Raw genomic sequence first — 27,533 nt, 5'->3', positions numbered from 1 at the left:
GGTAATCACTCCAAGTACAGAAACAACTATGGATTTGTGATCTTGGTACACCATTAATTAATAAAATATCAGTCCGTGCCCTTTGTCAGTTTAGCAACATAGAGTGTGTAGCTGGTCTCCGTGAACGCAAGCTGCCAACTTTAACTCCTGTGATCTGCGCATGCGCGGTTGGCCGGTGTGGAATCGCAAAGCGCTGGTGGCCTGACGTCTGAAACGTCCAGGGGTGAGCGCACCAACGTCAGAACGAGGTAGGGCGCATGGAGCCCTGCTTTTATTGCAGGCCCGAACAGAGAGCAGACAGGAAGACAAAGGCAAAATACTGCGGGTGCTGGAAATCTGAAATATAAACAGAAAATGCTGAAAACACTCAGCAGGTCAGGCAGCACCTGTGTGGAGAGAGAGACAGAGTTAACGTTTCAGATCATAAGAACATAACAAGACGTAGGAGCAGGAGTAGACCATTTGGCCCCACGAGCCTGCTCCGCCATTCAATAAGATCATGGCTGATCTGATCTTGGCCTCAACTCCGCTTCCCTGCCCGCTCCTCATAACCCTCGACTCCCTTACCTTTCAAACATCTGTTATTTATATCTATCCATCCATTCCTCCCTCCCTCGGCAGTCCCTCGGAACCGAGGATGACTTGCTTCCACATTAAAAATGAATATATATTCATTTAATATCCATATATTTAAAAATTAGTCTGCTGGCTGTAGAAAATGCAATAAATGTATTCTGGGGCTGGCATAGGCCTCGTGAGGCTCGCAGGTGGGGTGCTGGGTAGTTCTCGGGTAAACAGAAGCTGGTGAATGGATTAGCTGTTGAGCTGCTTTGCTGGGCTGTGTTGTCAGACTCTATGTGCAAACCAACCGCTGTTTATCGTGAGCTCCGGTTGATGGACCAATGTCTGCTTTCTACAGATGTGGATTGCACTAAACTGCTACTTAGCACAGAGATGACATGACGCGATGCCAGACAGGATTTGCAGGGTCATGTTGAGCAAATATTCCTGGGGTCATTTAAAAAAAAAAAGATATTCCTTAGTAAAAATGTAGGGTTTGCTCCTTGCATGTCGTGTAAGTGCGGGTATACTAGTATAGTGATTATGGTATTGGGTGACCAATGGTTGCAAGTTTAAATCCCACCATGGCAAGTTGTCAAATTGAATTCAATAAATCTAGTGATTTGTGGACTGGCACCAGTAACAGAAATGACCATGAAAGCAGCTGGATCATTGTAAAATCCCATAGTTGGCCTAGCCAGACACTAAGTTGTATAACCATTTGCAAAGTGAGTCACTAAAGTCGTGTTTTTAAAAAAAAATCCTTCTGCAGACTTTGCCTGTCTCCTGCTGGGTTGGGGTATAATATCCAGGCTGGCCACTTGGCTATTCAATTGTGTCATTCTGCAGCTTTTTCGGCCAGAAGCCATTCTGCGATGTCCTAAAGCTGCTGGTGCTGTGAATTTGCTCCATTTGTATTATGGGGCAAATCTTGAGCCTGACTACGCTGGACTCGCGCAGTGCCACCTGTTTATTTAAATGGGGGAAATTGGGGAGTATCTGCCCCCTCCACTTGAAGTCTTTTTTCCCCTCTCCCTTTGCCCTCCCCCCCCCCCCCCCCCCTCCCATATTAAAATATTGCATAGGTCCACAAACCGTGCTTCCTGTTTTCACCCATTTCTGTCAACACTTAATTGCAAATTGTTATGTCAATGTTTCCCTATTCAGTTTTGCAATGTCAACTGTCATGATGTAGTTGCAGGTTCTGACCATCAGGTAGTGCCAGAGTAAGTTTTAGAAGCCTCCCTCCCAACTCCCGTCACTGTTCTGTATGTAAGAAATCTTCAAGAACGGACTCGGACGGCGCCACAGGGAATTTTACTAGTGTAATACAAATCTTCACATGTCCCGCCTACCCCACCCCCCCATTACCCAGCAGGGAAAAATGACTCAAAGCTGACTAATAACTAAATTTAATATTATTGACCCCAATGTTTCACGTGAAAAGGAATAAACAGAAATAGCAAAAATATACATTTTCAAATTACAATATTTACATAAAGTGCTTCTGAATTGTGCATCTCTGTATTGATGAGAGTTTTAAGAGAAATGCATTCTCTGAGGAAATCTCGTCCACCCAGAGGTCGCTGCTATATCACCGAGACGTTGTCCATGCTGCAGCCGCACTTCTCGATAATCATGTTGGGGAACTCTGCCACCTCGATCTCGGTGTAGTCCCCCTTCTTCACCAGGTACATCACGGGCAGCGAGTTGCTCTCCACCACCGCACAGCTCCTCTCGCTGTAGTCGAAGGGCCACTGCGGCTGCTTGCAGCCCCCCAGACAGTGGAAGGCCTGGTATCCGGGGGGCTCGATGATCCAGTACTGGGTCCACGTCAGCTCCCTGAAGTTGATGAAGTATTCCTGCCTGCAGCATGCCCCGCTTCTCTTGCCACCACAGTCCCCAGTGCTCCTAGACATTAAAAAAAAGCAACAAAAATATATTAGTTACTTGAAAAATAGCTTGTAAGACAAAGCAGGAGTAAATTGCATAGAATCGGCTTCAATGAATTGTTTTGATAGCTTTGTGTTAAATACTAAATGAAAAGCACCATTTGTTAGTGACCACCTAGAAACTAATTTGCAGTTGTTTGATTTGAAGAGATGGCCTTTTAATACCAAGAAACACCCAATACACAGATTAAATATGGGTTAATGGCTGCTTTGAATGACCCAAGAGGCTGTAATCCAATCAGAAAATGCAGATTACATCCCAAACTGCAGGAGGAAAGATTGAGTAGCTCAGACCGCTTAATTAGATTGTAGCCTTGAAATAACAGCTAGCTAGCTGGCTGTCTGCTTCTTTGTAAGTGTGCGGTTTACATGTTCTGGGAAGGAAGCTTACGGTTCTATTTTTGAGTCAGTAGCTGTTGATTGGAAATAACAACAGAAAATGCTGGAAAAACTGTTGATTGGAGTTGGTCACTAAAGGTTTAAGAGCTGTGTTGGTATCACGGTTCGCTGAAGTTAATTAGAGATGAAATGTGTTGACCAATATGAATGTTCCTGGTACCTCAAATGCTGCTGGACTACGGGGACCAGCTGCTATTCCAGTCTCACTGTTTAGATTATTCCACAGAGCGCAACAGACAGTCCGGAAGAACCACTTAAAAGTGTGTCTGCTTCATCATAACATTGGCGCCTGTCAATTAGGGGCTGACCAAAGACTGTATTACCTGTGTTATTTGGGAACTGACCAGAGACTAAATTCCATGTATTTTTGCAGGAAGGATGAGGTTTTGTATTCCGGTCTCGCAAGCTGAGATGAAGGGGAGGGGGCAGGGGGGGGGGGGGGGGGGGAAGAACTGGTTTCTAAGCCCTAATCTTTGACGCTGTGCTCATGGAGTCAATGTGTCCCATGGGTTTCCCTTGGCCGACTTCTGATGTGCACAGTGGAGTAAATTGGAAGAATACAACGGAGTGATCTTAAATTTTTTTTAAAACTAACTAATCGAGTGGGAGGTGATGGGATAGAAAGGAGAATGTGCGATGAACATGCGGATGTAATAGTTCAGATGAGCAGTGCGGGGGACAAGATTGGCACTTACGCCAGAAAGATGGCTTTAATGAGGACGTACCCGTATTCTTCAAGGTTGAGAGTGTAGAGGACTAACTCTGGTTTGCCCAGGACTTGGTCAGCGGGGCTCTGAGTGGTAAAGTGCACCAGCTTGGCCAGTTCGGCCGCGTAGCTGCTCAGTCGCTCCGCCTCGATCCAGATCTCCAGGTACATGGGCAGGTCTGCGTTCTTCATCCAGTAGTGCACGGCCTGAGTGACGTCCAAACTTTTCCACCCAGAGTCGAGGATCGGAACCAACCTGCCAATTGCAGCAAAAGCCAAAGCTGTTTAGTTGATTATTGCCCTGCCCTCTCGCCTTTGCACAGACAGCGATTTATAAAGAAACAACCAACCAGCAATCAAGTGGTGCACCAAATTGCTGAACCAGTGAGAAGATCCTGTTAATTGAGAAGGATGTAAGGGAACAAGTCAGGATCCCATGGCATTATCTAAAGTTGAGTAGCCATATTAAGAACATGGGAAAAATGAGAGCAAGGGAAGACCACTTGGCTCGCTGAACCTCATCTCTTTGGTATTCTAATTTTCATCTCAACCTTTCATAGAATGATACAGCACAGAAGGAGGCCATTCGGCCCATTGTGCTTGTGCCGGCTCTTTGAAAGAACTGTCCAATTAGTCACACTCCCCTGCTCTTTCCCCATAGCCTTGCAAATTTTCCCCTTCAAGTATTTCTCCAATTCCCTTTTGAAAGCTATTATTGAATCTGCTTCCGCCACCCTTTCAGGCAGTGCATTCCAGATCATCATAACTTGCTGCATAAATAAAATTTTCCTTAGCTCTTGTCTCCTTCTTTTGCTTAAAGTGTGAAATTATCCTCTTGTAGGAAGAATAGAAAAGCAGAATATTTTTTAACTGGTGAGAGACTAGTAAATGTTGGTATTGAGAGGGATTTGAGTGTCCTTGTACACAAAAGCTAATATGCAGGTACAGCAAGCAATTAGGAAAGCAAATGTTATGTTAGCCTTTATTGCAAGGGGTTGGTGTGCAAGAGTAAGGATGTCTTGCTGGAGTACTGCGTACAGTTTTGGTCTCCTTACCTAAGGAAGGATATACTTGCCTTAGAGGGGAGTGCAACGAAGGTTCACTGGATTGATTCCTGGGATGAGAGGGTTGTCCTATGAGGGGAGATTGAGTAGAATGGGCCTACACTCTTGAGTTTAGAAGAATGAGTGATGATGTCATTGAAACGTATAAAATTCTTAGGCTTGACAGGCTAGATACTGAGAGACTGTTTCCCCTGGCTGGAGAGTCTAGAACTAGGGCTCATAGTCTCAGGGTAAGGGGTCGGCCATTTAGGACTGAGATGAGAAATGTCTTCACTCAGGGTTGGAATTCTCTACCCAGAGGCCTATGGATGCTCAGTCACTGAGTATATTCAAGACCTGGGATCAATAGATTTTTGGGCTCTAAGGGAATCAAGGAATATGGGGATCGGGCGGGAAAGTGGAGATGAGCTAGAAGATCAGCCATGATCTTATTGAATGGCAGAGCAGGCTCGAGTGGCCGTATGGCCTACTCCTGCTCTTAGTTCTTATGTTCTAGTGGCCCCTGTTGGCAGTGACCATTTCCATGGTCAGATAGTCTAATGGCAGTGTTCTGGTTTATATGTGAAGGGACAGCAGCTGGCACTGTACGCCAGTCACAGCCGCCTCAATTAGGAGCAAAGGGGATTAAAGAGGAAAAAATGAGAAGCAGCAGCCGCCACTGATTGACTGCTGACTCTGCGGAGTCCCTTTTGAAGCTGAATGACTGGAGTAAAAGTACTGGCAGCAAAACACAATTCACAAAACAGCAATTCTCTACAATAAAACACTTGGGAGTCTCAGTGGTTATATTAATGGACTCGTACTCCAGCGAAAGAGACTTCAAATCCCACCCTGGCCGTTTTGGAATTTGAATTCAGTTTTTTAAAGCTGGAAATAAAAAGCTGGTTTCAGTATAATTGACATTGTAGCTCACAGATTGTCGTAAGAACCCAGCTAGTTCACCCGTCCTTTAGGGAAGGAAACCCGGTGAGTCCAGTCCTGCCCTGATGTGGTTGGCTCATCAACTGCTCTCTGAGGTACCCTAGCAAACCACCCTACACAAGCCGCTCGTCACCACTAGCAGTTCAAGAAGGCGGCCCACCACCACCACCTCGGCATCTCGCAATGGCCCCTTTAAGGCTGTGCAGCTCTCTGAAGGGCCCGTGCAGCTGGTGAGCCCGTTAAAGGGGCCGTGCTGGCCCCAAAAAATTAGAGGGAACATTGGCATCTAGGAATGGGCAATAAATGCTGGCCTTGCCAGCAATGCCCACTATCCTGAGAGTGAATTTATATTTAAAAAAGGACTTTTCAAACATTGTTAATTACAGAATGAATCACAAATGGTTTGTTTAAAATAATCTCTGGCAAATATAAGGGAAAGATCAGCTTTAACATCGAAGCACAGTTTTTTTTTTTAATTGTCCTTTTGTTAAAGATCTGTCACACACCAGGTTATATTCCCACATTAATCTTGTTCTTACCTGGAGTCTATGAGCGAGGTCCTGTTGCTGCCGTCGGCCAGAATCTTGACCCAGTACACGCTGACCCTGGCGTTGTTGACCGGCCGGCTGTGTCTCCTGGGAGGCAGCTCTCCCTTGTGGACGCCTTTCTTGAAGAGCTTGAGCTCCGCCATGGTCACCTCGCTGTTTTCGGGGATCAGCCCCTTCATGTCGAAAACCAGCCTCTGCCTGGTGGGGTCCGAATAGAGCACGTCTCCGGTCGTATCTGGGGAAACGGGACAGAGTACAGACAAGGCGGTTTATAATCTTGTTTCCACCCGATTATTTGAGAATATTAAGTTTCTTGTCTTTGAAAGATTTCTGAGAGTTAACTGTGTATTCCAGACAGTGTGAAATCGGCTGCAGCCTTTGTCATTCACGTGCCTGTGAATCACACGTCAAGTTGCAGCTCTAATTGTAAAGCCCTTCCACCCTCCCCAGACAAGGCTCAGGAGTTCTTGAATAGGTCATTTGTTATCGTCAACAAACAATCCTTACAGGTTTTTTTTTAAAAAGAAACTTAAAGTACACCCTCATTTTTAAACACTAAATAACTATTGTTGGTAATTACTCTGTTAGCAGATCTCTGCCGGAGCAAAAGTCAGCCAGAGTTCCCACTCGTGATCATTATTCAGGAACTCTTGCTGCAGTGGACATCTGATGAGGACAGGATCAGTTGTGGTGCTTCCCACAGCTGAATATCCTGCCACCTGGGTGAGGTGACCTAAAAATGTTTTTTTTACATTGTCTGATTCATACAGTTTCTGTCTAGGGATCCCCTCCCCACCTTTTTTACTTCACGGGTCATACTAGGTATCACCGTGCAGTGCGGGAACCCAAGTGGGAACCAGGGTACGAGCTATCCGTGCTTACTAAAACTGGCTCCCTTAACCTGACGACGCGAATCGTGGGTGTATGTTGGAGCCCATTACTTGTGTTTTATACAGTGGAGTAAAGGTGACAGCGGGAAGAACTGCACATCCCCCTTCATTAACTGCACTCCTATAGTGTAAGAGCCATTTCCTAATGTAATGGCAGTGCCTGCGGGAAAGGTGGCCGGGAAGATCTCCTTACGTCCCCAGATTCAGAAATAAACCAGTGATTTAAAACCGATTTACCTGCGTTGCCCGTAACTCCTCGTAAGATGCCGGCCAGGCTGGGCAGGGCTCTTCGCTTCCTCTCCTTCTCCTTGTGGAGCTGCAGCATGGAGATGTACTTGTTCCTGACGTGAGCCGGGACCACCGTGTTCTCCAGGTCCCTCTTTTCGATCTGCGGCACTTCACGCAGCCCCAGTTTGCGCAGCATGGCGTGCTTAATGTCATCGTGGGAGATTCCACTCACTGACTTTGCCCAAAGCACGAACAAGACAAAGCCAAGCAGCACGATGGTCGAGCTGTTGGTTCTGGCCATGTTCTTGAAGGGGTCCAATATGACTGAGGGTTTTTCCCCCGTATAGCTGGAAAAAGTGCTTGTTGCCTTCTCTCTCAAACTGATGGTCGCCCTTGAGCTTTTAAAGGAGCTGCTGTACTCCAGACAAAACAGATCATATAAAGAGACCAGACATCAAAGGCCATGGACTCAAAGTCACACCCATTAAGTTTGATTGACACTTTCCAACTTCTGTGGAAATCGCAAACTAACCAGGGGAACGGGCTAATTGAAAAACACATTAAATGTTTACAAAGGACTGAGCTAGCCTGTGTGAAATTTATAACAAACACAAAAGTCTGTGCGAGTGTGCGTGTATATTCCTTGTTTTATTCCCCCTTCTCGCTTGCTTTGCCCTGCCTCTCCCTAAAGGTGGTGACTAGTACTGAGGTAGTGTCACAGGACCTGCCAGCCCTCTAGTACAATACAATACAATACAAATCGCTTTATTGGCATGATAAGGTACATCTTATGTTGCCAAAGCATCAAAATACATTTATGGTTGAACACATAAACGCGGTTCCATTCATACAGTGTATAAACAGGTATATCCCTGAGTTTATAAATATATTTTCGCCTTGTTTATATATACTCTTGTCTTAGTTTACTGGTTGTCCCTCTGTACCTCCAAGATCAATGTGTGACCCCAGTTGGTGAGTGCTCACCAGCGGTTTGGCTACGAGGGGAGGGGGCATTAGCGTCAAACCTGCCCCGTCTGTAATCGATGTCGACACACCTGCGGTTTTTGGCGAGGTTTCTGGATTGTGATCAGAAGCAGGAACTTGAGCTGTTTTTTTTTATCCCCCCTCACTAGCTGAGGAGCACCGAGACCAATTCTTTTGTCATAGCTGAGATCGGGTAAACGTGAGAACTTGAGTCTGCGTGATTCAGTTGCATGTTAAGCGCTAGACACAAAGCACAAAGAAGACCGTGGACACTCCGAATTATGCAACTTTCATAATGCGGGGTTAGGCAGTAGACTACGGCACTTGAGTGAGAGTTCGTGCCTTCCCTACACACTGAGTTTGTGATGATGTCGAGCTGTCTAAAGGTGGCTGGGGAAAAACTGTGGCACGCACTACGTTCTGCATACAATTAAATCACACCAAAGATGAATTTTATTGTGTGCACATTTGTGTCTTCTGCCCAAGTATCTGATCTGATAGGGACTGGGGAAGGTGATGGAAGGCAAGAGCAGCTCTGCTGTGATGACGCGAATATCCTTGCAATCAGTAGTGGTGAAGAACATTTCTTGTGCTGCCTGGACAGTGAGGGGGGCTGAGAATGACATAGAATCACATTGCGACGACAACACCGAAACGGGCCATTCGGCCCAACGACTTTCTGCCGGTGTTTGTGCTCCACACGAGCCTCCTCCTACCCTACTTCATAAACTCCTTTCTTCCTCATGTGCTTATCTAGCTTCCCCTTAAATGCATCTATGCGATTCGCCTCAGCTACTCCTTGTGGTAGAGAATTCAACTGTGGGGGAAGCCAAGTGCTGATTGCGTGGTGTCTGACCCAGGAAAGGAGTGGAATATACAGCCACATATTCAGCCCATTTATCAGCTGAATGTGGTGCTAATGTTGTCAGACTCTTAATTCTTCATTAAAATAATTAAATATAGGGTAATACATGGCTGGCAATGAGGTAGGAAGTAGCAAATCAATGTACTACAATTAAAATTACTGCTTTAAACTGACTACCAACTCTTCAAATATACATTGTATGTCATAAAGGGAATGTCTTCTTTTGTCAGTCAGACACAAATGATCAACAGTGCTATTAATGAAAGGGTAATAACGATCTATTTTAACACTTCACCAGTGAGTTTATCCAACGAGTGGCTGAACACAGGAAGATCTGAGATTTGATCCCCAAACCGGCTTGTGCTGAATTAACTGATCTCAGCATTTGGAGTGCTGCGCTTGACCACCACACACCACTGTGCTAGGCAGAGGGGTGAGAAATAAATCGGCCCGGGTTCCCACATCTGTCCAGTGACCGCTTCCCCCCCACCCCCACCTTGCTAGAAGTGCAGATGTATGGAAGTCAAGAAGAGAATAGAATCCAGGTCAGACATGCTAAGCACCTTTGTGACAGGGTGTGCTCGCTGACCTACATTGGCTCCCGGTCCGGCAACGTCTCGACTTAAACATTTTCATCCTTATTTTCAAATCCAGCCCCGGCCTCGCCCCTCCTTCTCTCTCTAATCTCCTCCAGCCCTACGACCCTCTGAGATCTCTGCGCTGCTCCAATTCTGGCCTCTTGGATCCCCCGATTTTCATCGTTCCCCCATTGGCGGCTGTGCCGTCAGCTGCCAAGGCCCGAAGCTCTGGAGTTCCATCTCTAAACCTCTCCGCCTCTCCTCCTTTTAAGATTCTCCTTAAAGCCCGACCTCTTTGACCAAACTTTTGGTCATCTGTCCTAATACCTCCTTATGTGGCTCGTGTAAAATGTTGTTTTATAACGCTCCTGTAAAGCGCCTTGGGACGTTTTACTACATTAAGGTGCTATATAATCAAATCAACTTTATTGTCATTGTTAGTGCACAAGTGCAGTACAACGAAATGTAGGCTTGCGGCTCCCGAGAGTGTACATTTAGATTAAGACATTTAAACATTCAACATTCATTTGGCTTGTAATACATTAACATAACCATAATAAAGTGCATTGGCAGATGTGCAGGCTTTAGAGTTTATTTGTGGAGTTCAGTAGGATGACAGCCCTGGGAAAGAAGCTGTTCCTAAATCTGGTCGTACGGGTGCGAATGCATCTGTAGCGTCTCCCAGATGGCAGGAGGGCGAACAGACTGTGGCTGGGGTGGGTAGGGTCTTTGATGATGGACCGTGACCTCCGTAAACAGCGTTTACGGTATATGTGCTCTATGGTCGGTAGCCGGGTGCCGGTAATGCGTTGGGCAGTTTTGACTACCCGCTGCAGGGCTTTCCGGTCATAGTAGCTACAGCTGCCATACCATACTGTGATACAGTTCGTCAGGATGCTCTCTATTGTGCAGCGGTAAAAGTTAGAGAGGATCAGGGGTGACAGGTTACATTCCTTCAGCCTCCTTAGGAAATAAAGGCGCTGCTGGGCCTCCTTCACCAGAGAGGAGGTATTGAGGGACCAGGAGAGGTCTTCCGTGATGTGGACTCCGAGGAACTTAAAGCTGTCCACCCTTTCCACCACAGCCCCATGGATGTGGATGGGGGTGTGACTTCCGCCTTTAGACTTCCTGAAGTCCACAATGACTTCTTTGGTTTTCTTGATGTTATGGGCCAGGTTGTTATCGGCGCACCACTTCATGAGATGCTGGACCTCCTCCCTGTAGGCTGACTCATCGTTGTTGTTGTTAATTGGTCCTGAAGTGCTTTGGGACACCCTGAGGTTGTGAAAGGCGCTACAGAAATGCAAGTCTTTCTTTCTAATTCAGCACTGACTGTATGACTCTGACATTGGCTGACCCGTCAAGGGAGCAAAGGATTTTCTCTTCTCTCCATTTCAATTTTTAAAAAATTAACTTACAACAGTAGCATAGAAAATATCAACTCAAGTCACAATCTCACCCCCTGGCCTGAGCCTGGGAGGAAAAGCTGGCAATTCCATGCCAGATCTTGACTGGGATTATTACAGTCTATAAAAAGTCTGTACACACACTGGTTTTCTAAGTTGTCTAACAAATGGAGCCAGAATACAAGCAGCATTACATGGCTGCACACACACACACGCACAGTAGTAACTACACGATTATAAATTCTTGACTCTGCCTTTTGCATTACAAAGGGCTACTCACAAATCCTGCAATCAAAAAGGATAATCACTAGCCTGTGAAAGCCGGCAATCCACATTCCTGCTGCTGGGAATTATCCCCGTCTAACTCCGGAGCTCCCGGAATACACATCTCCGAGGTGCACTTGTGTTTGATGAGAGGCTGTGAGACATCAGCACCCGGTCTGATGTTTTGACGCTAACTGCTCCGACTTGACTTTGGGATGCCGGGTGAAAACCAACATTGGGTGCAAACAAGTGCCGTGGAAAAAAACCAAGCACACACACACACCATCTGACGAGCAGTTTCCACCAGAAACTCCTTCCAACAAACGTGACGGGTAGGGTAGATGAAGAGAACCTATTTTCTCTGGTGGGGAAGTCCAGAACAAGGGGACGTAATCTTAAGATTAGAGCCAGGCCATTCAGGGGTGATATCAGGAAGCATTTCTTCGCTCAAAGGGTAGTGGAAAGAAAGAAAGACTTGCATTTATATAGTGCATTTCACGACAACCGGACATCCCAAAGCATTTTTACAAGTATTCTCGAAGTGGAGTCACTGTTGTAATGTAGGAAACGCGGCAGCCAATTTGCGCACAGCAAGCTCCCACAAACAGCATTGTGATAATGACCAGATAATCTGTTTTATTGATGTTGATTGAGGGATAAATATTGGCTAGGACACCGGGGAGAACTCCCCTGCTCTTCTTCAAAATAGTGTCATAGGATCTTTTACGTCCACCTGAGAGAGCAGACGGGGCCTCTGTTTAACATCCCATCCGAAAAACAGCACCTCCGACAGTGCAGCACTCCCTCAGTACTGCACTGGAGTGTCAGCCTAGATTTTGTGCTCAAGTGTCTGGAGTGGGACTTGAACCCACAACCTTCTGACTCAGAGAGGAGTGTGCTGCCAACTGAGCCATGACTGACACAATAGTGGAAATCTGGAATACTCCCCCCCAAAAAGCTGTTGATGCTGGTGGTCATTTGAACATTTCTCAACGCAGATTGATAGATTTTTTTTGTTAAGCAAAGATATCAAGAGATATGGAAGCAAGGCAGGTAAATGAGGTTAAGACACAGATCAGCCATGATCTAATAGAATGACGGAACAGGCTCGAAGGGCTGAATGGCCCACTCCTGTTCTGTTGACGGCACAGCTTTAAGAGAATCGCACTTTACTGAAGTGAAATATTGTGGTTCGCAGTACGTCGCGTCTGCTGGTACTCCGGTTCTACCCCGTTTACGCTACAGGGTAGAATTCAGCGTATCACTGAGGCATCTCGCAGTTTCAAAAGTTGTAATGAGGACTTTAATTCTGCCCGAATGTACTTTTAAAATTCATTCTTGAGATGTGGGTGTCATGGCAAGGCCAGCATTTATTGGCCATCCCTAGTTGCCTTTGAGAAGCTGGTAGTGAGCCACCGCCTTGAACCGCTGCAGTCCATGTGGTGAAGGTATTCCCACGCTGCTGTTCGGTGGGGAGTTCCAGGATTTTGACCCAGTGACGTTGAAAGAACGGCGATATATTTTCAAGTCGGGATGCCATGTGTCTTGGAGGGAACTTGGAGATGGTGATTTTTCATGCACCTGCTGCCCTTGTCCTTCTAGGTGGTGGAGTTTGCGGCGAGTGCCTGGCTTGTAGACCTTTCCCGTTGCCGGGGCAGTGCCAGCATTACAAAGCAGAGCCAGCGTCTCCGCCAGCACAGCAACACACACACTCCCTCCAGCATTAGCCAGCGCCGGATCCTGAGTGTTGTTCTGACTGCAGGCAGGCTGAGCCATTGGCCCATTGTCATACAGGGCAGCGATGAGAATAACCAGCCCCAGTGCTCAGCTGGCATGCTCCCAGGACCCCAACTTCCCAAAGATCGTGTCCGCTAACCGAAAGAGAAAAAGCTGGCGTCATTGCAGAAAGTAAATGTGAATACCATCGTAAACAGAGTGTCCAATTTGAAACCCTTTGCCCAGTTACCTTTCCACAAGACACTCAATTTAGAGGAGCAAGCTCCATCTATATTTTGACTTTTTTGTGTATTTGCTGCTGGTCCAAGGTGCACATTGTACATTTGTGCTGTCTGTCTCATATAATACGTTAATGACCCACATGTCCATGAACCACAGCCTTAAACTATGTCCAAGTAGCCTGTCCCGCAAAGGTGCAAACACCACAAGGTGTATCGTGTGCCAACTAGTGGGGGGAGGGTGGGTCTGCCAGGTATACACCTGCTTTTTTGGGTTTTTTGAAAAAAAAAAAATTTCTCTCTTTCCTGAAAATCTCAGTGCTGATAGGATGAGCTTCAAACACAACCACTCGCATTTATAAAGGACTCCTTGTGTGTCTTGTGTGTTTAACGAGGAGGTTTAGGGAGCGAATTCCACTGGGCAGGGTGCAGGTCAGCCTGTGAAGGGAGTAGAAGTCGGGAACAAACGGTAGTTGGGAGTTTGAGGGCAGAGAGTGCCGCAGGGATATTGTAGCCAGCTAGTAGAAGATATGCCTGAGTGTTTGGAGCTTGACTTGCCCACTTGTAACCTTGCCTACTTGTAACCTATCTATATTACAGGCCCCTCTCCAAGAAAGACTTGCATTTATTTCGCGCCTTTCGCGATTCCCGGAAGTCCCAAAGCGCTTTACAGCCAATGAGGTACATTTTGAAGTGTAGTCACTGTTGTAATGTGGGAAATGCAGCAGCCGCCAGTTTGTGCACAGCAAGCTCCCACAAACAGCAATGTGATAATGACCAGATAATCTGTTTTTTTTCTACTGATGTTGATTGAGGGATAAATATTGGCCAGGACACTGGGGAGATCTCCCCTGCTCCTCTTCGAAATAGTGCCATAAGATCTTTTACGTCCACCTGAGAGCGCAGACGGGGCCTCGGTTTAATGTCTCATCCAAAAGGCTGTACCTCCGACAGTGCAGCACTCCCTCAGCACCGCACTGGAGTGTCAGCCTAGATTTAGGTGCTCAAGTCTCTGGAGTGGGACTTGAACCCACAACCTTCTGGCTCAGAGATGAGAGTGCGACCCAGAGCCCCAGCTGACACTTTCTCAGCAGCAGGAACTGTAATAAAAACAACTTGCAGCTTGTGTAGTGCTTTTAATGTCATGAAATGTCCCACAGTGCTTCATTTTAAGAGAGGGCAGGCCAATAGATTGAATAACGGTGGCTGAAAACATGGGCTGTGCGGAGTAAAGATGGGGAAGAACGTGGCAAGGTGAAGAGGTTTGTGGGGGGAGGGAAATTCTAGAGTGTTTGACCGAGATATCTGAAGGCTCTTTTTCCCCCCACTCCATCGGAGATGTTGCCTCCTTTCTGGGGCATGATTCTGTGAGCACTAGTACCACACCTACCTGATCATTCTTTATGTGAGTCCATGGCCAATCATATTGACAGGCTATTCAACTACATGGGCCATCACAGCTCTGAGTGTAACCCTATCCTCATCCAGTCTCCATGCACACACTTACAGGCGCTCAAGAATAGGAAGACTGGCTGACTTTTTCTCTTCCCCCCCCCCCCACCCCCCCATTCCCTAACCCAGGTATGATGAGACACATTATAACATCCTTACTATTGCCTCAGCTGATTCGACTCACAGCAGGGTGGGCTGGGCTGGGTGTACGAGGTGCTACAGCAGTATGTCTTTACACTGCTGATCTGTACCGATCTTCCTCTGACATTGGAGAAGATGCGCAGCTAGAAATTGGGTTGCATACGTATCATTTGAACAACTAACACATGGATTGCTATCGTAACACATGGATGGGTTGCTTCAGTGCTGTGGCTCTAAGTCGACCCCACAATTAAAAAAAAAAAAAAAAAAAACGGTTTGAATTCAGAATAACAGCAGCCTTTCCACATTGTGGCAATGCTTCTAGGATCTGCACTATAATGGTGCCTGTGGGGTCAGAGCTGCTTTCAGCTAAACACTCCCGTGTGACCGATGAACTTAACACTACAATATCTGACAATGCTGCCAGTCATGTTGGCATTTGCATTTGTTTGGAGTCAATGATGCTTGTAGGAAATGCACTGAGACACGAGGTTAATGTGAAAGGAAGCTGCTGATAACCATTCTCGTCAGATGTTCCATCTTGGAGCTATTTGTGATTTGCCAGTCACTGGTTATCTTTCCACAGTTGTGTTGGGTGCGAGGTGTTATGCTTTATAAAGCCATGTTTTTATTCGTTCTTGGCCTTTGTATGCCTGTGTGTTTTTTTAAAGTTTCTGTGTATTGACCACTGATTTCATAAACTTGCTGAACCTTTTTGTCCTGTCTGCTGCCTCATTAAACCCCATTAAGGACAAACCCTCGCAGTCTAAGGCCATAGTCTCGGATTGTGTCTTTAATAGCCTGTGCCTCAAAGGTTGAAACAATGCACGATGTATACTGCACCGACTAGTGTATTCATCAGTCAGATGTCTGAAAATGGTTTCTCTTTGTGTTTTGTGGGTTTTTAAAAAATAATATTTATATTCAAAATCCTGAAAGTTGCAAGCAAACTGGAGTAGGCCCTTTGAGCCTGCTCCACCATTCATTAAGATCATGGCTGATCTTCTACCTCATCTCCAGTTTCCCGCCCTATCCCCATATCGCTTGATTCCCTTCTTCTTCTTCTTAGGCAGTCCCTCGGAACCGAGGATGACTTGCTTCCACATTAAAAATGAGTTCTCAGGTGACTGATGAGTCCAATGCGGGACCGACAGTCTCTTGTCACAGGTGGGGCAGACAGTGGTTGAAGGGGCGGGTGGGTGGGGTGCTTGGGTTGACGTGCGCTGCTTGCGCTTGGCTTCCGCTTGCTCCCGGCGAAGAGACTCGAGGTGTTCAGCACTTTCTCGGATGCTTCTCCTCCACTTTGTGCGGTCTTGGGCCAGGGATTTCCCAGGTGTCAGTGGGGATGTTGCACTTTTTCAAGGAGGCTTTGAAGCGTTTCCTCTGCCCACCTGGGGCTCTCTTGCCGTGCCGGAGTTCCGAGTAGAGCGCTTGTTTTGGGATTCTCATATCGGTCATGCGGACAATGTGACCCGTCCATTGGAGCTGATTGAGCGTGGTCAAAGCTTCGATGCTGGGGATGTTGGCCTGAGCGAGAACACTGACGGTGCGCCTATCCTGCCAATGGATTCCCTTAATATCCAAAAATCTATCGATCTCTGTCTTAATATACTCAACGACTGAGCCTCCACAGCCCTCTGGGGTAGAGAATTCCAAAGATTCACCACCCTCTGAGTGAAGTAATTTCTCCTCATCTCAGTCCTAAATGGCCGACCCCCTTATTCTGAGACTGACCCCTGTATCTGACTCCCCAGCCAGGGGAAACATCCTCCCTGCATCTACCCTGTCAAGCCCTGTAAGAATTATATATGTTTCAATGGGATCACCTCTCATTCTTCTAAATTCTAGGGAATATAGGTCTTAATCTTCTAAATCTCTCATTTACACTTGTATAATCTCATAATTACCTCTGTTATATTCTTCTGATTAAAACCTATATCTCCATTAGGAACAGGAGTAGGCTGTTCAGCCCCCTCAAGCCTGCTCTGCCATTCAGTTAGATTGTGGCTGATCTTTATTTTAACTCCATCCACCAGCCTTGGTTCGGCAACCTTTAATACCTTTGCCTATGAAAATAAACGATCTCGGTTTTGAAATTTTCAATTGACTAAATGTAATTTGCCTTTTAATGGCCTTATCATCCTGAGGTGTTGCCTTTAATGTCCTGTGAACCTAACCCCCCCCCCCCCCCCCAAAAAAAAAAAATCCCTCTGCTCTTCCACAGCACCAAGCCTACAGCCACTCAGAGTATGATTGTAATCATTTTTTTAACCAAAATGTGCATCGGTCGGCAGACTGGCTCCCCCACCCCCCCCCCCCCCAAAATGGTGTGGGATTCTCACAGATAAAGAGGGGTTTGCCAATAGTATAACACTTGTGGAACCGTTCACTGGGGTACTCGGGGAAATCTCCCAATTTCCCAGATGACCAGTCCCGCCCCTGACTATTTCCTGCTTTGATATACTCTGCAACCTTCAGCACCACTCCCGCCAGGCCTATATCCAAGTTGCTGATATATACACCGTATATAAGCCTCCACCAGTACTGCTCAGTAGAAACTGAGGAGGTGCATGAGCATGTCCAGTGGTGGCACTCTCCCTTATCTCCTCCCTGGGGTGAAGTGCTTGCTTTCTGCCTAGTTCCTTCCCGTGAACACCTGGTTGAGTTCAGGAACTTGCCTGAAAGGGGAACAGTGAGCATGTCCACAGGTGCTCACTCTGTGAGGCAGTACGATTGAGGTCCACCACACTTCAGCCCCTTCCCCAACCCACCTGGGCAAAGATAGATTAATTAATTAAGGAAAGTCAGCACAGAGGCACGGATTTGTTAAAGGCAAATCGTGTTTAACTAACTTGATTGAGTTTTTTGGTAGGAAGAACGAGGAGAGGCAATATAAACTAAAGGTACAATCCTAAAGGGGGTGCAGGAACAGAGAGACCTGGGGGTATATGTGCACAAATCGTTGACTGTAAAAGCTTTTATAGATATGTGAAGAGAAAAAGATTGGTGAAGTCAAGCGTAGGTCCCTTGCAGTCAGAATCGGGAATTTATAATGGGGAACAAAGAAATGGCAGACCAACTAAATACATACTTTCGTTCTGTCTTCACAAAGGAGGACACAAATACCCTCCCAGAGATGTTGGGGAACATAGGGTCTAATGAAAGGGAGGAACTGACAGAAATCAGTATTTGTAGGGAAATGGCAGATTATTATCTGAATGGCAATAGATTGGGAGAAGGGGAAGTGCAACGAGACCTGGGTGTCCTTGTGCACCAGTCGCTGAAGGTAAGCATGCAGGTGCAGCAGGCGGTTAAGAAGGCAAATGATATGTTGGCCTTTTGTAGCGAGGGGGTTTGAGTACAGGAACAAGGATGTCTTGCTGCAGTTGTACAGGGCCTTGGTGAGACCACATCTTGAGTATTGTGCGCAGTTTTGGTCACCTTATCTGAGGAAGGATGTTATTGCCATGGAAGGAGTGCAGTGAAGATTCACCAGGCTGATACCTGGGATGGCAGGAATGACGTATGAGGAGAGATTGGGTCGATTGGGCTTATACTCGCTGGAGTTTAGAAGAATGAGAGGGGATCTCATTGAAACTTATAAAATTCTAACAGGACTTGACAGACTAGATGCAGGAAGGATGTTCCCGATGGTCGGGGAGTCCAGAACCAGGGGTCACATTCTAAGGATAAGGGGTAAGCCATTTAGGACAGAGATGAGGAGGAATTTCTTCACCCAGAGAGTGGTGAACCTGTGGAATTCTCTTCCACAGAAGGCAGTAGAGGCCAATTCATTAAATATATTCAAGAAGGAGTTAGATATATTTCTTAAGGCTAAAGGGATCAAGGGATATGGGGAGAAAGCAGGGACAGGGTACTGAATTTGGATGATCAGCCATGATCGCATTGAATGGCGGAGCAGGCTCGAGGGGCCGAATGGCCTACTCCTGCTCCTATCTTCTATGTTTCTATGTTGAAGGTGGCAGGGCAGGTTGAGAAAGCAGTTAAAAAAGCATACGGGATCTTGGGCTTTATAAATAGTGGCATAGAGTACATAAGCAAGGAACTTATGATGAACCATTATAAAACACTGGTTTGGCCTCAACTGGAGTATTGTGTCCAATTCTGGGCACTGCACTTTAGGAAGGATGTGAAGGCCTTAGAGAGGGTGCAGAAAAGATTTACAAGAATGGTTCCAGGGATGAGGGACTTCAGTTACATGGATAGACTGGAGAAGCTGGGGTTGTTCTCCTTCGAGCAGAGAAGGTTGAGAGGAGATTTGATAGAGGTGTTCAAAATCATGAGGGGTCTGGACAGAGTAGATAGAGAGAAACTGTTCCCATTGGCGGAAGGGTCGAGAACCAGAGGACACAGATTTAAGGTGATTGGCAGAAGAACCAAAGGTGACAGGAGGAGAAACTTTTTTACGCAGCGAGTGGTTAGGATCTGGAATGCACTGCCTGAAAGGGCGGTGGAGGCAGATTCAGTCGTGGCTTTCAAATGGGAATTGGATAAGTACCTGAAGGAAAATAAATTTGCAGGGCTACAGGGAAAGGGCGGGGGAGTGGGACTAGCTGAAGTGCTCTTGCAGAGAGCTAGCAAGGGCTCGACGGGCCGAATGGGCTCCTTCTGTGCTGTAACCATTTTATGATTCTAGAGTGACAAAACGTAGTGACCCCACTCTATATGGTCCTGTACTGTGGAGTGGGAGTGCATAGCGCTGTGTGGAGGTTTGTAGTCTGAGCTAGGTGTTTTCTCTAGAGCATATCAGATGACTGAAAAACTTTCTGCTGGGAGACTGTGGAGTGGCAGAGGACTGTGATTAGGTTATAAGTACGTGTTTTGTATCCGTTTTCTGTTCTGAAGATGTTATCTCCTCCTGTGCTGCAGTCCCACACATGTACCTCGTTTTAAGTGCTCATTCTTAATATGTAAATCTAGACAGTGAGTGTTGGCAGATTATTCAACTGTGGAGGGCATCACAGGATCGTGCCTACCACTCCACAAAGCAGTGTTGTCATATCAACCAGGCAGCCTTCGGTGCTTCTTGCTGTGTTAGGACGCTTGTACAGTTTTCTTTCTAAACAGGTCTGCATCAAGCAATGTTAGCAACTGGTCAGAATCGTATGTCTTGGATTGGAATATAACAACAACTAGCCTTTCTAAAAGCACCCTGATGTGCTAGGAGATATCTTTACAGTTGGAAGGACAGCAGCGGACTCCAGCAGGGTGTGGCAAGCGAGAAATGAGATTGATGGGGGACCAAAGGGAATGGTTTTGAAAATGTGAAGATGTCGAGACAAAACAACCAGGCAAGAGCGTAGTGACTGAGCATGCAAATGTTAATAGTGGACTGGAGACGAGTAGAAGAGGAGCGGAGGGGTGTGGGGGGAGGGTGTGCCCGGTGTAGAGGAGCGGGGGGTGTGCGTGGGGTGGCCAGTGTAGAGGAGCTGGGGGGGGGGGCGGGTGGTGACAGTGTAGAGGAGGGGGGGTGCCCAGTGTAGAGGAGCGGGGGGTGTGCGTGGGGTGGCCAGTGTAGAGCAGCTGGGGGGGGGGGGGGCCAGTGTAGAGGAGTGGGGGGGGGGGTGGTGACAGTGTAGAGGAGGGGGGGGGGTGGCCCGGAGTGGGGGGGGGGGGCCAGTGTAGAGGAGAGTGGGGGGGGGGGCCCCAGTGTAGAGGAGTAGGGGGGGTGCCCAGTGTAGAGGAGTGGGGGGGGGCCCGGAGTTGGGGGGGGGCCCAGTGTAGAGGAGTGGGGGGGGGGGGCCCAGTGTAGAGGAGTTGGGGGGGGGGCCCAGTGTAGAGGAGTGGGGGGGGGGGCCCAGTGTAGAGGAGTGGGGGGGGGCAGTGTAGAGGAGGGGGGGCGCCAGTGTAGAGGAGGGGGGGGCAGTGTAGAGGAGGTGGGGGGCAGTGTAGAGGAGGTGGGGGGCCAGTGTAGAGGAGGGGGGGGCCAGTGTAGAGGAGGAGGGGGGGGCCAGTGTAGAGGAGGGGGGGGGGCAGTGTAGAGGAGGGGGGGGGCAGTGTAGAGGAGGGGGGGCCAGTGTAGAGGAGGGGGGGGCCAGTGTAGAGGAGGGGGGGGCCAGTGTAGAGGAGGGGGGGGCCAGTGTAGAGGAGGGGGGGGCCAGTGTAGAGGAGGGGGGGCCAGTGTAGAGGAGGGGGGGCCAGTGTAGAGGAGGGGGGGCCAGTGTAGAGGAGGGGGGGCCAGTGTAGAGGAGGGGGGGGCCAGTGTAGAGGAGGGGGGGCCAGTGTAGAGGAGGGGGGGGCCAGTGTAGAGGAGGGGGGGCCAGTGTAGAGGAGGGGGGGCCAGTGTAGAGGAGGGGGGGCCAGTGTAGAGGAGGGGGGGGCCAGTGTAGAGGAGGGGGGGGCCAGTGTAGAGGAGGGGGGGGCCAGTGTAGAGGAGGGGGGGCCAGTGTAGAGGAGGGGGGGGCCAGTGTAGAGGAGGGGGGGCCAGTGTAGAGGGGGGGGGGGCCAGTGTAGAGGAGGGGGGGCCAGTGTAGAGGAGGGGGGGGGCCAGTGTAGAGGAGGGGGGGGCCAGTGTAGAGGAGGGGGGGGCCAGTGTAGAGGAGGGGGGGGGCCAGTGTAGAGGAGGGGGGGGCCAGTGTAGAGGAGGGGGGGGCCAGTGTAGAGGAGGGGGGGGCCAGTGTAGAGGAGGGGGGGCCAGTGTAGAGGAGGGGGGGCCAGTGTAGAGGAGGGGGGGGCCAGTGTAGAGGAGGGGGGGGCCAGTGTAGAGGAGGGGGGGCCCAGTGTAGAGGAGGGGGGGCCAGTGTAGAGGAGGGGGGGGCCAGTGTAGAGGAGGGGGGGCCAGTGTAGAGGAGGGGGGGGCCAGTGTAGAGGAGGGGGGGGCCAGTGTAGAGGAGGGGGGGGCCAGTGTAGAGGAGGGGGGGGCCAGTGTAGAGGAGGGGGGGGCCAGTGTAGAGGAGGGGGGGGCCAGTGTAGAGGAGGGGGGGGCCAGTGTAGAGGAGGGGGGGGCCAGTGTAGAGGAGGGGGGGGCCAGTGTAGAGGAGGGGGGGGCCAGTGTAGAGGAGGGGGGGGGCCAGTGTAGAGGAGGGGGGGGCCAGTGTAGAGGAGGGGGGGGGCCAGTGTAGAGGAGGGGGGGGCCAGTGTAGAGGAGGGGGGGGCCAGTGTAGAGGAGGGGGGGGCCAGTGTAGAGGAGGGGGGGGGCCAGTGTAGAGGAGGGGGGGGCCAGTGTAGAGGAGGGGGGGGCCAGTGTAGAGGAGGGGGGGGCCAGTGTAGAGGAGGGGGGGGCCAGTGTAGAGGAGGGGGGGGCCAGTGTAGAGGAGGGGGGGGCCAGTGTAGAGGAGGGGGGGGCCAGTGTAGAGGAGGGGGGGGGCCAGTGTAGAGGAGGGGGGGGCCAGTGTAGAGGAGGGGGGGGCCAGTGTAGAGGAGGGGGGGGCCAGTGTAGAGGAGGGGGGGGGCCAGTGTAGAGGAGGGGGGGGCCAGTGTAGAGGAGGGGGGGGCCAGTGTAGAGGAGGGGGGGGGCCAGTGTAGAGGAGGGGGGGGCCAGTGTAGAGGAGGGGGGGGCCAGTGTAGAGGAGGGGGGGGCCAGTGTAGAGGAGGGGGGGGCCAGTGTAGAGGAGGGGGGGGCCAGTGTAGAGGAGGGGGGGGCCAGTGTAGAGGAGGGGGGGGACAGTGTAGAGGAGCGGGGGGGGCAGTGTAGCGGAGCGGGGGGGGGTGCCCAGTGTAGAGGGGGGGGGCAGTGCGGGGGGGGAGCCAGTGTGGAGGAGTGTTGGGGGGGGGGAGCCAGTGTAGAGGAGTGTGGGGGGGGGGAGCCAGTGTAGAGGAGTGTGGGGGGGGGAGCCAGTGTAGAGGAGTGTGGGGGGGGGGGCCCGGTGTAGAGGAGCGGGGGGGGGGGGGCGGCCAGTGTAGAGGAGCGGGGGGAGGGAGGGGGTTGGGGGGGGGGCCAGTGTAGAGGAGTGGGGGGGGGGGCAGTGTAGAGGAGGGGGGGGACAGTGTAGAGGAGTGGGGGGGGGGCCAGTGTAGAGGAGTGGGGGGGGGCCAGTGTAGAGGAGTGGGGGGGGGGGACCCAGTGTAGAGGAGTGGGGGGGGGGACCCAGTGTAGAGGAGTGGGGGGGGGGGGAAACAGTGTAGAGGAGCGGTGGGGGGGGGGCAGTGTAGCGGAGCGGGGGGAGGGGGTGTGGGGGTGTGCCCAGTGTAGAGGGGGGGGGCAGTGTGGAGGAGTGTCGGGGGGGGGGGGGAGCCAGTGTAGAGGAGTGTGGGGGGGGGGGAGCCAGTGTAGAGGAGTGTGGGGGGGGGGGAGCCAGTGTAGAGGAGTGTGGGGGGGGGGGAGCCAGTGTAGAGGAGTGTGGGGGGGGGAGCCAGTGTAGAGGAGTGTGGGGGGGGGGGGCCCGTTGTAGAGGAGGGGGGGGTGGCGGCCAGTGTAGAGGAGCGGGGGGAGGGAGGGGGTGGGGGAGCCCAGTATTAGAGGAGTGAAGATTAAAACGGATGGTGAGAGTCTAGGGAGAGATTTGAAAGCAAGGTTGAGAATTTGTACAGCAATATTGTAAATGGTTCCCTCTCCTTGGTTACTGCCACCCTCTCTATCCAAATTGCCATCATCAACACCCCCCTTGGCCCCTCTCTCCTTGTAAACCACCATCTTATCTGCCACCTGCCTTTGCTCTTCCAAGTCCATGAACAAGTTGTCACATCTCAAATCCGTGCCCCTCTCCTGCAGCTCGATTTGAATCTCGTCAATCAGGACTGCACTCCTGCCACAGCACCGAATTGACCTGAACCAAAGTCACGAATGTCATTCACTGCCCATGGTGCATTATCCCATCTCAATCTCTCTGCAGCTTTTGACACAGTTGGCCACACCATCCTCTCCACCATTGTCCAGCTCAATGTGACTGTTCTCGCTTGGTTCCACTCTTACCTGTCCAATTGTAGCCAGAGCATCTCCAGAAATGGCTTCTCTTCACACCCCCACACCTTTGCCTCCAAAGATTTATCCTTAGCTCCCTCCATTTTTTCAGGAAACTTAGAGGAAAGATTGAGCAGGCTGCAGCTCTCTTCTCTAGAAAAGAAAAGGTCTTTAATGAACGGGTTTGATGGGGTGGAGGTGGAGAAATCATTTCCACTTGAGTGAATCCAGAACAAGACGGTGCAAATATAAGGGAGTCACTAACAGATCAATAGCGTGTAAAGTTAAGGCACATGGGATTGGGGGCAAGGTATTGACTTGGATAGAGAACAGACAGAAAGCAAAGAGTTGGAATAAACGGGTCTTTTTCCGAGTGGTAGGCAGTGACTAGTGGGGTACCGCAGGGATCGGTCCTAGGACCCCAGCTATTCACAATATATATTAATGATCTAGATGAGGGAACTAGATGTAATATCTCCAAGTTTGCAGACGACACAAAGCTGGGTGGGCGTGTGTGCTGTGAGGAGGATGCCGAGAAACTCCAGTATGATTTGGACAGGTTGGGTGATTGGGCAGATGCAATATAACGTGGATAAATGCGAGGTTATCCACTTTGGTGTCAAAAACAGGAAGGCAGATTATTATCTGAATGGCAATAGATTGGGAGAAGGGGAAGTGCAACGAGACCTGGGTGTCCTTGTGCACCAGTCGCTGAAGGTAAGCATGCAGGTGCAGCAGGTGGTTAAGAAGGCAAGTGGTATGTTGGCCTTCGTAGCGAGAGGGTTTGAGTACAAGAACGAGGATGTCTTGCTGCAGTTGTACAGGGCCTTGGTGAGACCACATCTTGAGTATTGTGTGCAGTTTTGGTCGCCTTACCTGAGGATGGATGTTCTTGCCATGGAGGGAGTGCAGCGAAGATTCACCAGGCTGATACCTGGGATGGCAGGAATGACGTATGAGGAGAGATTGTGTCGATTGGGCTTATACTCACTGGAGTTCAGAAGAATGAGAGGGGACCTCATTGAAACTTATAAAATTCTGACAGGACTGGACAGACTAGATGCAGGAAGGATGTTCCCGATGACCAGGGAGTCCAGAACCAGGGGTCACAGTCTAAGGATAAGTGGTAAGCCATTTAGGACAGAGATGAGGAGGAATTTCTTCACCCAGGCAGACCCGGCTACCAAGAGAGGACAGGATATGCTCTCACTGCAGTCAGGGAGTGGTGGAGACAGAGATGCACTTCCTCACAGGTTGTAGAAAATATCAGGGCATAAGGGAGAATTTCTACCCAAAATTCACAAAAATATGCCCGGAATTCAGAAATTTGAATGATGACCAAAAACTCCCATACCTACTAGGGGAAGAGAGAAATTGTGTAACCTTAGCGGCACACTATGTTACAGCTTGCCATAAACAGAGGGACAACCACTAAATATAAGAAAAGAGTATATACAAATTATATGAATGTATATTTATACACTCAGGGATATATCTGTTTATACACTGTATGGATAGATCTGTATTTTTGTGTACAACCATGAATGTTTTTCGATGCTTTGGCAACATAAGATGTACCTTGTCATGCCAATAAAGCGATTTGAATTGAATTGAATTGAGTGGTGAACCTGTGGAATTCTCTACCACCGAAGGCAGTTGAGGCCAATTCATTAAATATATTCAAGAAGGAGTTAGATATATTTCTTAAGGCTAAAGGGATCAAGGGATATGGAGAGAAGGCAGGGACAGGGCACTGAATTTGGATGATCAGCCATGATCTCATTGAATGGCAGAGCAGGCTCGAGGGGCCGAATGGCCTACTCCTGCTCCTATCTTCTATGTTTCTATAAAGAATTTCTTCACAGAGAGAGTGGTGAGAATCTGGAATTCACTGCCACGTGGAGTATTAATGCATTTAAGGGGAGGTTTGATGCATACATGAGGGAGAAGGGAATAGAGGGATACGGGAGCATCGTAGGAAGAGGTCATTAGACTGGGAGAGGCTCGTGGAGTACAAACCAGGTATAGACCAGTTGGGCCGAATGGCCTTTTGCTGTGTTGTAGATTCTATGTACATAAAGGTGCATGCTGCCTCTTGACATCGTCCTCAGACATGGGGTTAGCTTCCACATGTATGCTGATGACACCCAACTCTACCTCTCCACCACCTCCCTCGACCCCTTCACTGCCCCTGTGCTCTCAGACTGGATGTCCAATATCCAAGCTTGGATGGAACAATTTCATCTTGCTAAACACTGGGAACGCTGAAACCATCGTCTTCAAGCCCTGCTACAAACTCCATCCCCTCGCCACCGATTCCATCCTCCTCCCCGGCCACTGTCCCTCGCTGAACCAGTGTGTTCGCAACCTTGGCATACTATTTAACTGCACAGCCCCTCCATCACAAAGAGCACCTACACCCACCACTGTAACATTGCCCACTTCTGCCCTTACCTCCGCTCACGCGCCCTTGCCTCCGCTCACGCGCCCTTGCCTCCGCTCACACGCCCTTGCCTCCGCTCACACGCCCTTGCCTCCGCTCACACGCCCTTGCCTCCGCTCACACGCCCTTGCCTCCGCTCGCACGCCCTTGCCTCCGCTCGCACGCCCTTGCCTCCGCTCACGCGCCCTTGCCTCCGCTCGCGCGCCCTTGCCTCCGCTCGCGCGCCCTTGCCTCCGCTCACGCGCCCTTGCCTCCGCTCGCACGCCCTTGCCTCCGCTCGCGCGCCCTTGCCCCCGCTCGCGCGCCCTTGCCCCCGCTCGCGCGCCCTTGCCCCCGCTCGCGCGCCCTTGCCTCATCCATGCCTTTGTCACCTCTAGAGTTGACTCTTCCAGTGCTCTCCTGGTTGGTCTTCCATCCTCTACCCTTCATAAACTTCAGCTCAATCAAAATTCTGCTACCTGTATCCTATCCCACGCCGAGTCCCACTTGCCCAGCACCCCTGTCGTCACTGACCTACGTTGGCTCCCGGTTCCCCAATGGCTCAAATTTAAAATTCTTATCCTCGTATTTATATCCCTTCATGACCTCCCCTCCTTATCTCTGTAACCGTCTCTATCCCTACAACCCCCACCCGAACCCCCAGTTCCACTGACTCTGGCCTATCATTGGAGGCCATGCCATCAGCTGACTAGACCCTACACTTTGATGTTCCCTCCCTAAACCTTTCCACCTCCCACTCCGCCATAAGACACTCCTTACAACCCACCTCTTCAGCCAAACTTTTGATCACCCCCTCCTAATATCTCCTTTGTTAGCCGGACATCCATTTTTCTGCAGTATTTTCTTTTTGTATCCATTTTTCTGATTACGCCTCTGCGAAGCGCCTTGGGATGTAGTGTTCTATGTTAAAGGTTTTTACATCGGGTATACAACACAGAAACAGGCCATTCGGCCCAACCAGTCCGTGCCGGCGTTTATTCTCCACTCGAGCCTCCTCCCGTCTTTCCCCATCTAACTCTATCAGCATGACCCTCTATTCCCTTCTCCCTCATATGCTTATCTAGCCTCCTCTTAAATGCATCTATACTACTCGCCTCAACCACTCCCTGTGGTAGCGAGTTCCACATTCTCACCACTCTCTGGGTAAAGAAGCTTCTCCTGAATTCCCTATTTGATTCTTGGTGACTATCTTATATTGATGGCCTCGAGTTATGCTCTTCCCCACAAGTGGAAACACTCTCTCTGTATCCACTCTATCAAAACCTTTCAGAATTTTGAAGACCTCTATTCGGTCACCCCTCAGCCTTTTCAAGAGA

The 27,533-nt window shown here is 49.7% G+C and overlaps 2 protein-coding genes across 3 annotated transcripts in view; one reads left to right on the top strand and one right to left on the bottom strand.

Moving 5' to 3' along the window:
* Positions 1 to 27,533, top strand: part of sde2 (SDE2 telomere maintenance homolog (S. pombe)) — a 48,039-nt gene that overhangs the window by 18,604 nt on the left and 1,902 nt on the right. The window lies entirely within an intron of this gene.
* LOC147113108 (left-right determination factor 2-like) lies at positions 1,964 to 8,594 on the bottom strand. The gene is made up of 4 exons (XM_085997981.1): positions 7,279 to 8,594; positions 6,143 to 6,386; positions 3,638 to 3,874; positions 1,964 to 2,472 (listed from the first exon to the last, which is right to left on the bottom strand). Exons 1-4 carry the CDS (start codon positions 7,568 to 7,570, stop codon positions 2,151 to 2,153), a joined length of 1,095 nt encoding a protein of 364 aa, XP_085854107.1. The 5' UTR covers positions 7,571 to 8,594; the 3' UTR covers positions 1,964 to 2,150.

Source organism: Somniosus microcephalus, chromosome 9 (genome assembly GCF_052327205.1).
Source record: "Somniosus microcephalus isolate GS21.2 chromosome 9, FLI_Smic_1.0, whole genome shotgun sequence".
Taxonomy (NCBI): Eukaryota; Metazoa; Chordata; class Chondrichthyes; order Squaliformes; family Somniosidae; genus Somniosus; species Somniosus microcephalus.
The sequence above is the reverse complement of the archived record's forward strand: the minus strand, read 5'-3'. Positions and strand labels throughout refer to the sequence as shown.

What these genes read in the sequence shown, in the direction of transcription:
- LOC147113108 (XM_085997981.1), bottom strand. Translation starts at nt 7,570, where the DNA reads ATGGCCAGAACCAACAGCTCGACCATCGTGCTGCTTGGCTTTGTCTTG. An exon ending in AGGAGTTACGGGCAACGCAG is followed by an intron (nt 6,387 to 7,278) that starts GTAAATCGGTTT and finishes CCGTTTCCCCAG; the next exon opens with ATACGACCGGAGACGTGCTC. An exon ending in ACCTCGCTCATAGACTCCAG is followed by an intron (nt 3,875 to 6,142) that starts GTAAGAACAAGA and finishes TGCAATTGGCAG; the next exon opens with GTTGGTTCCGATCCTCGACT.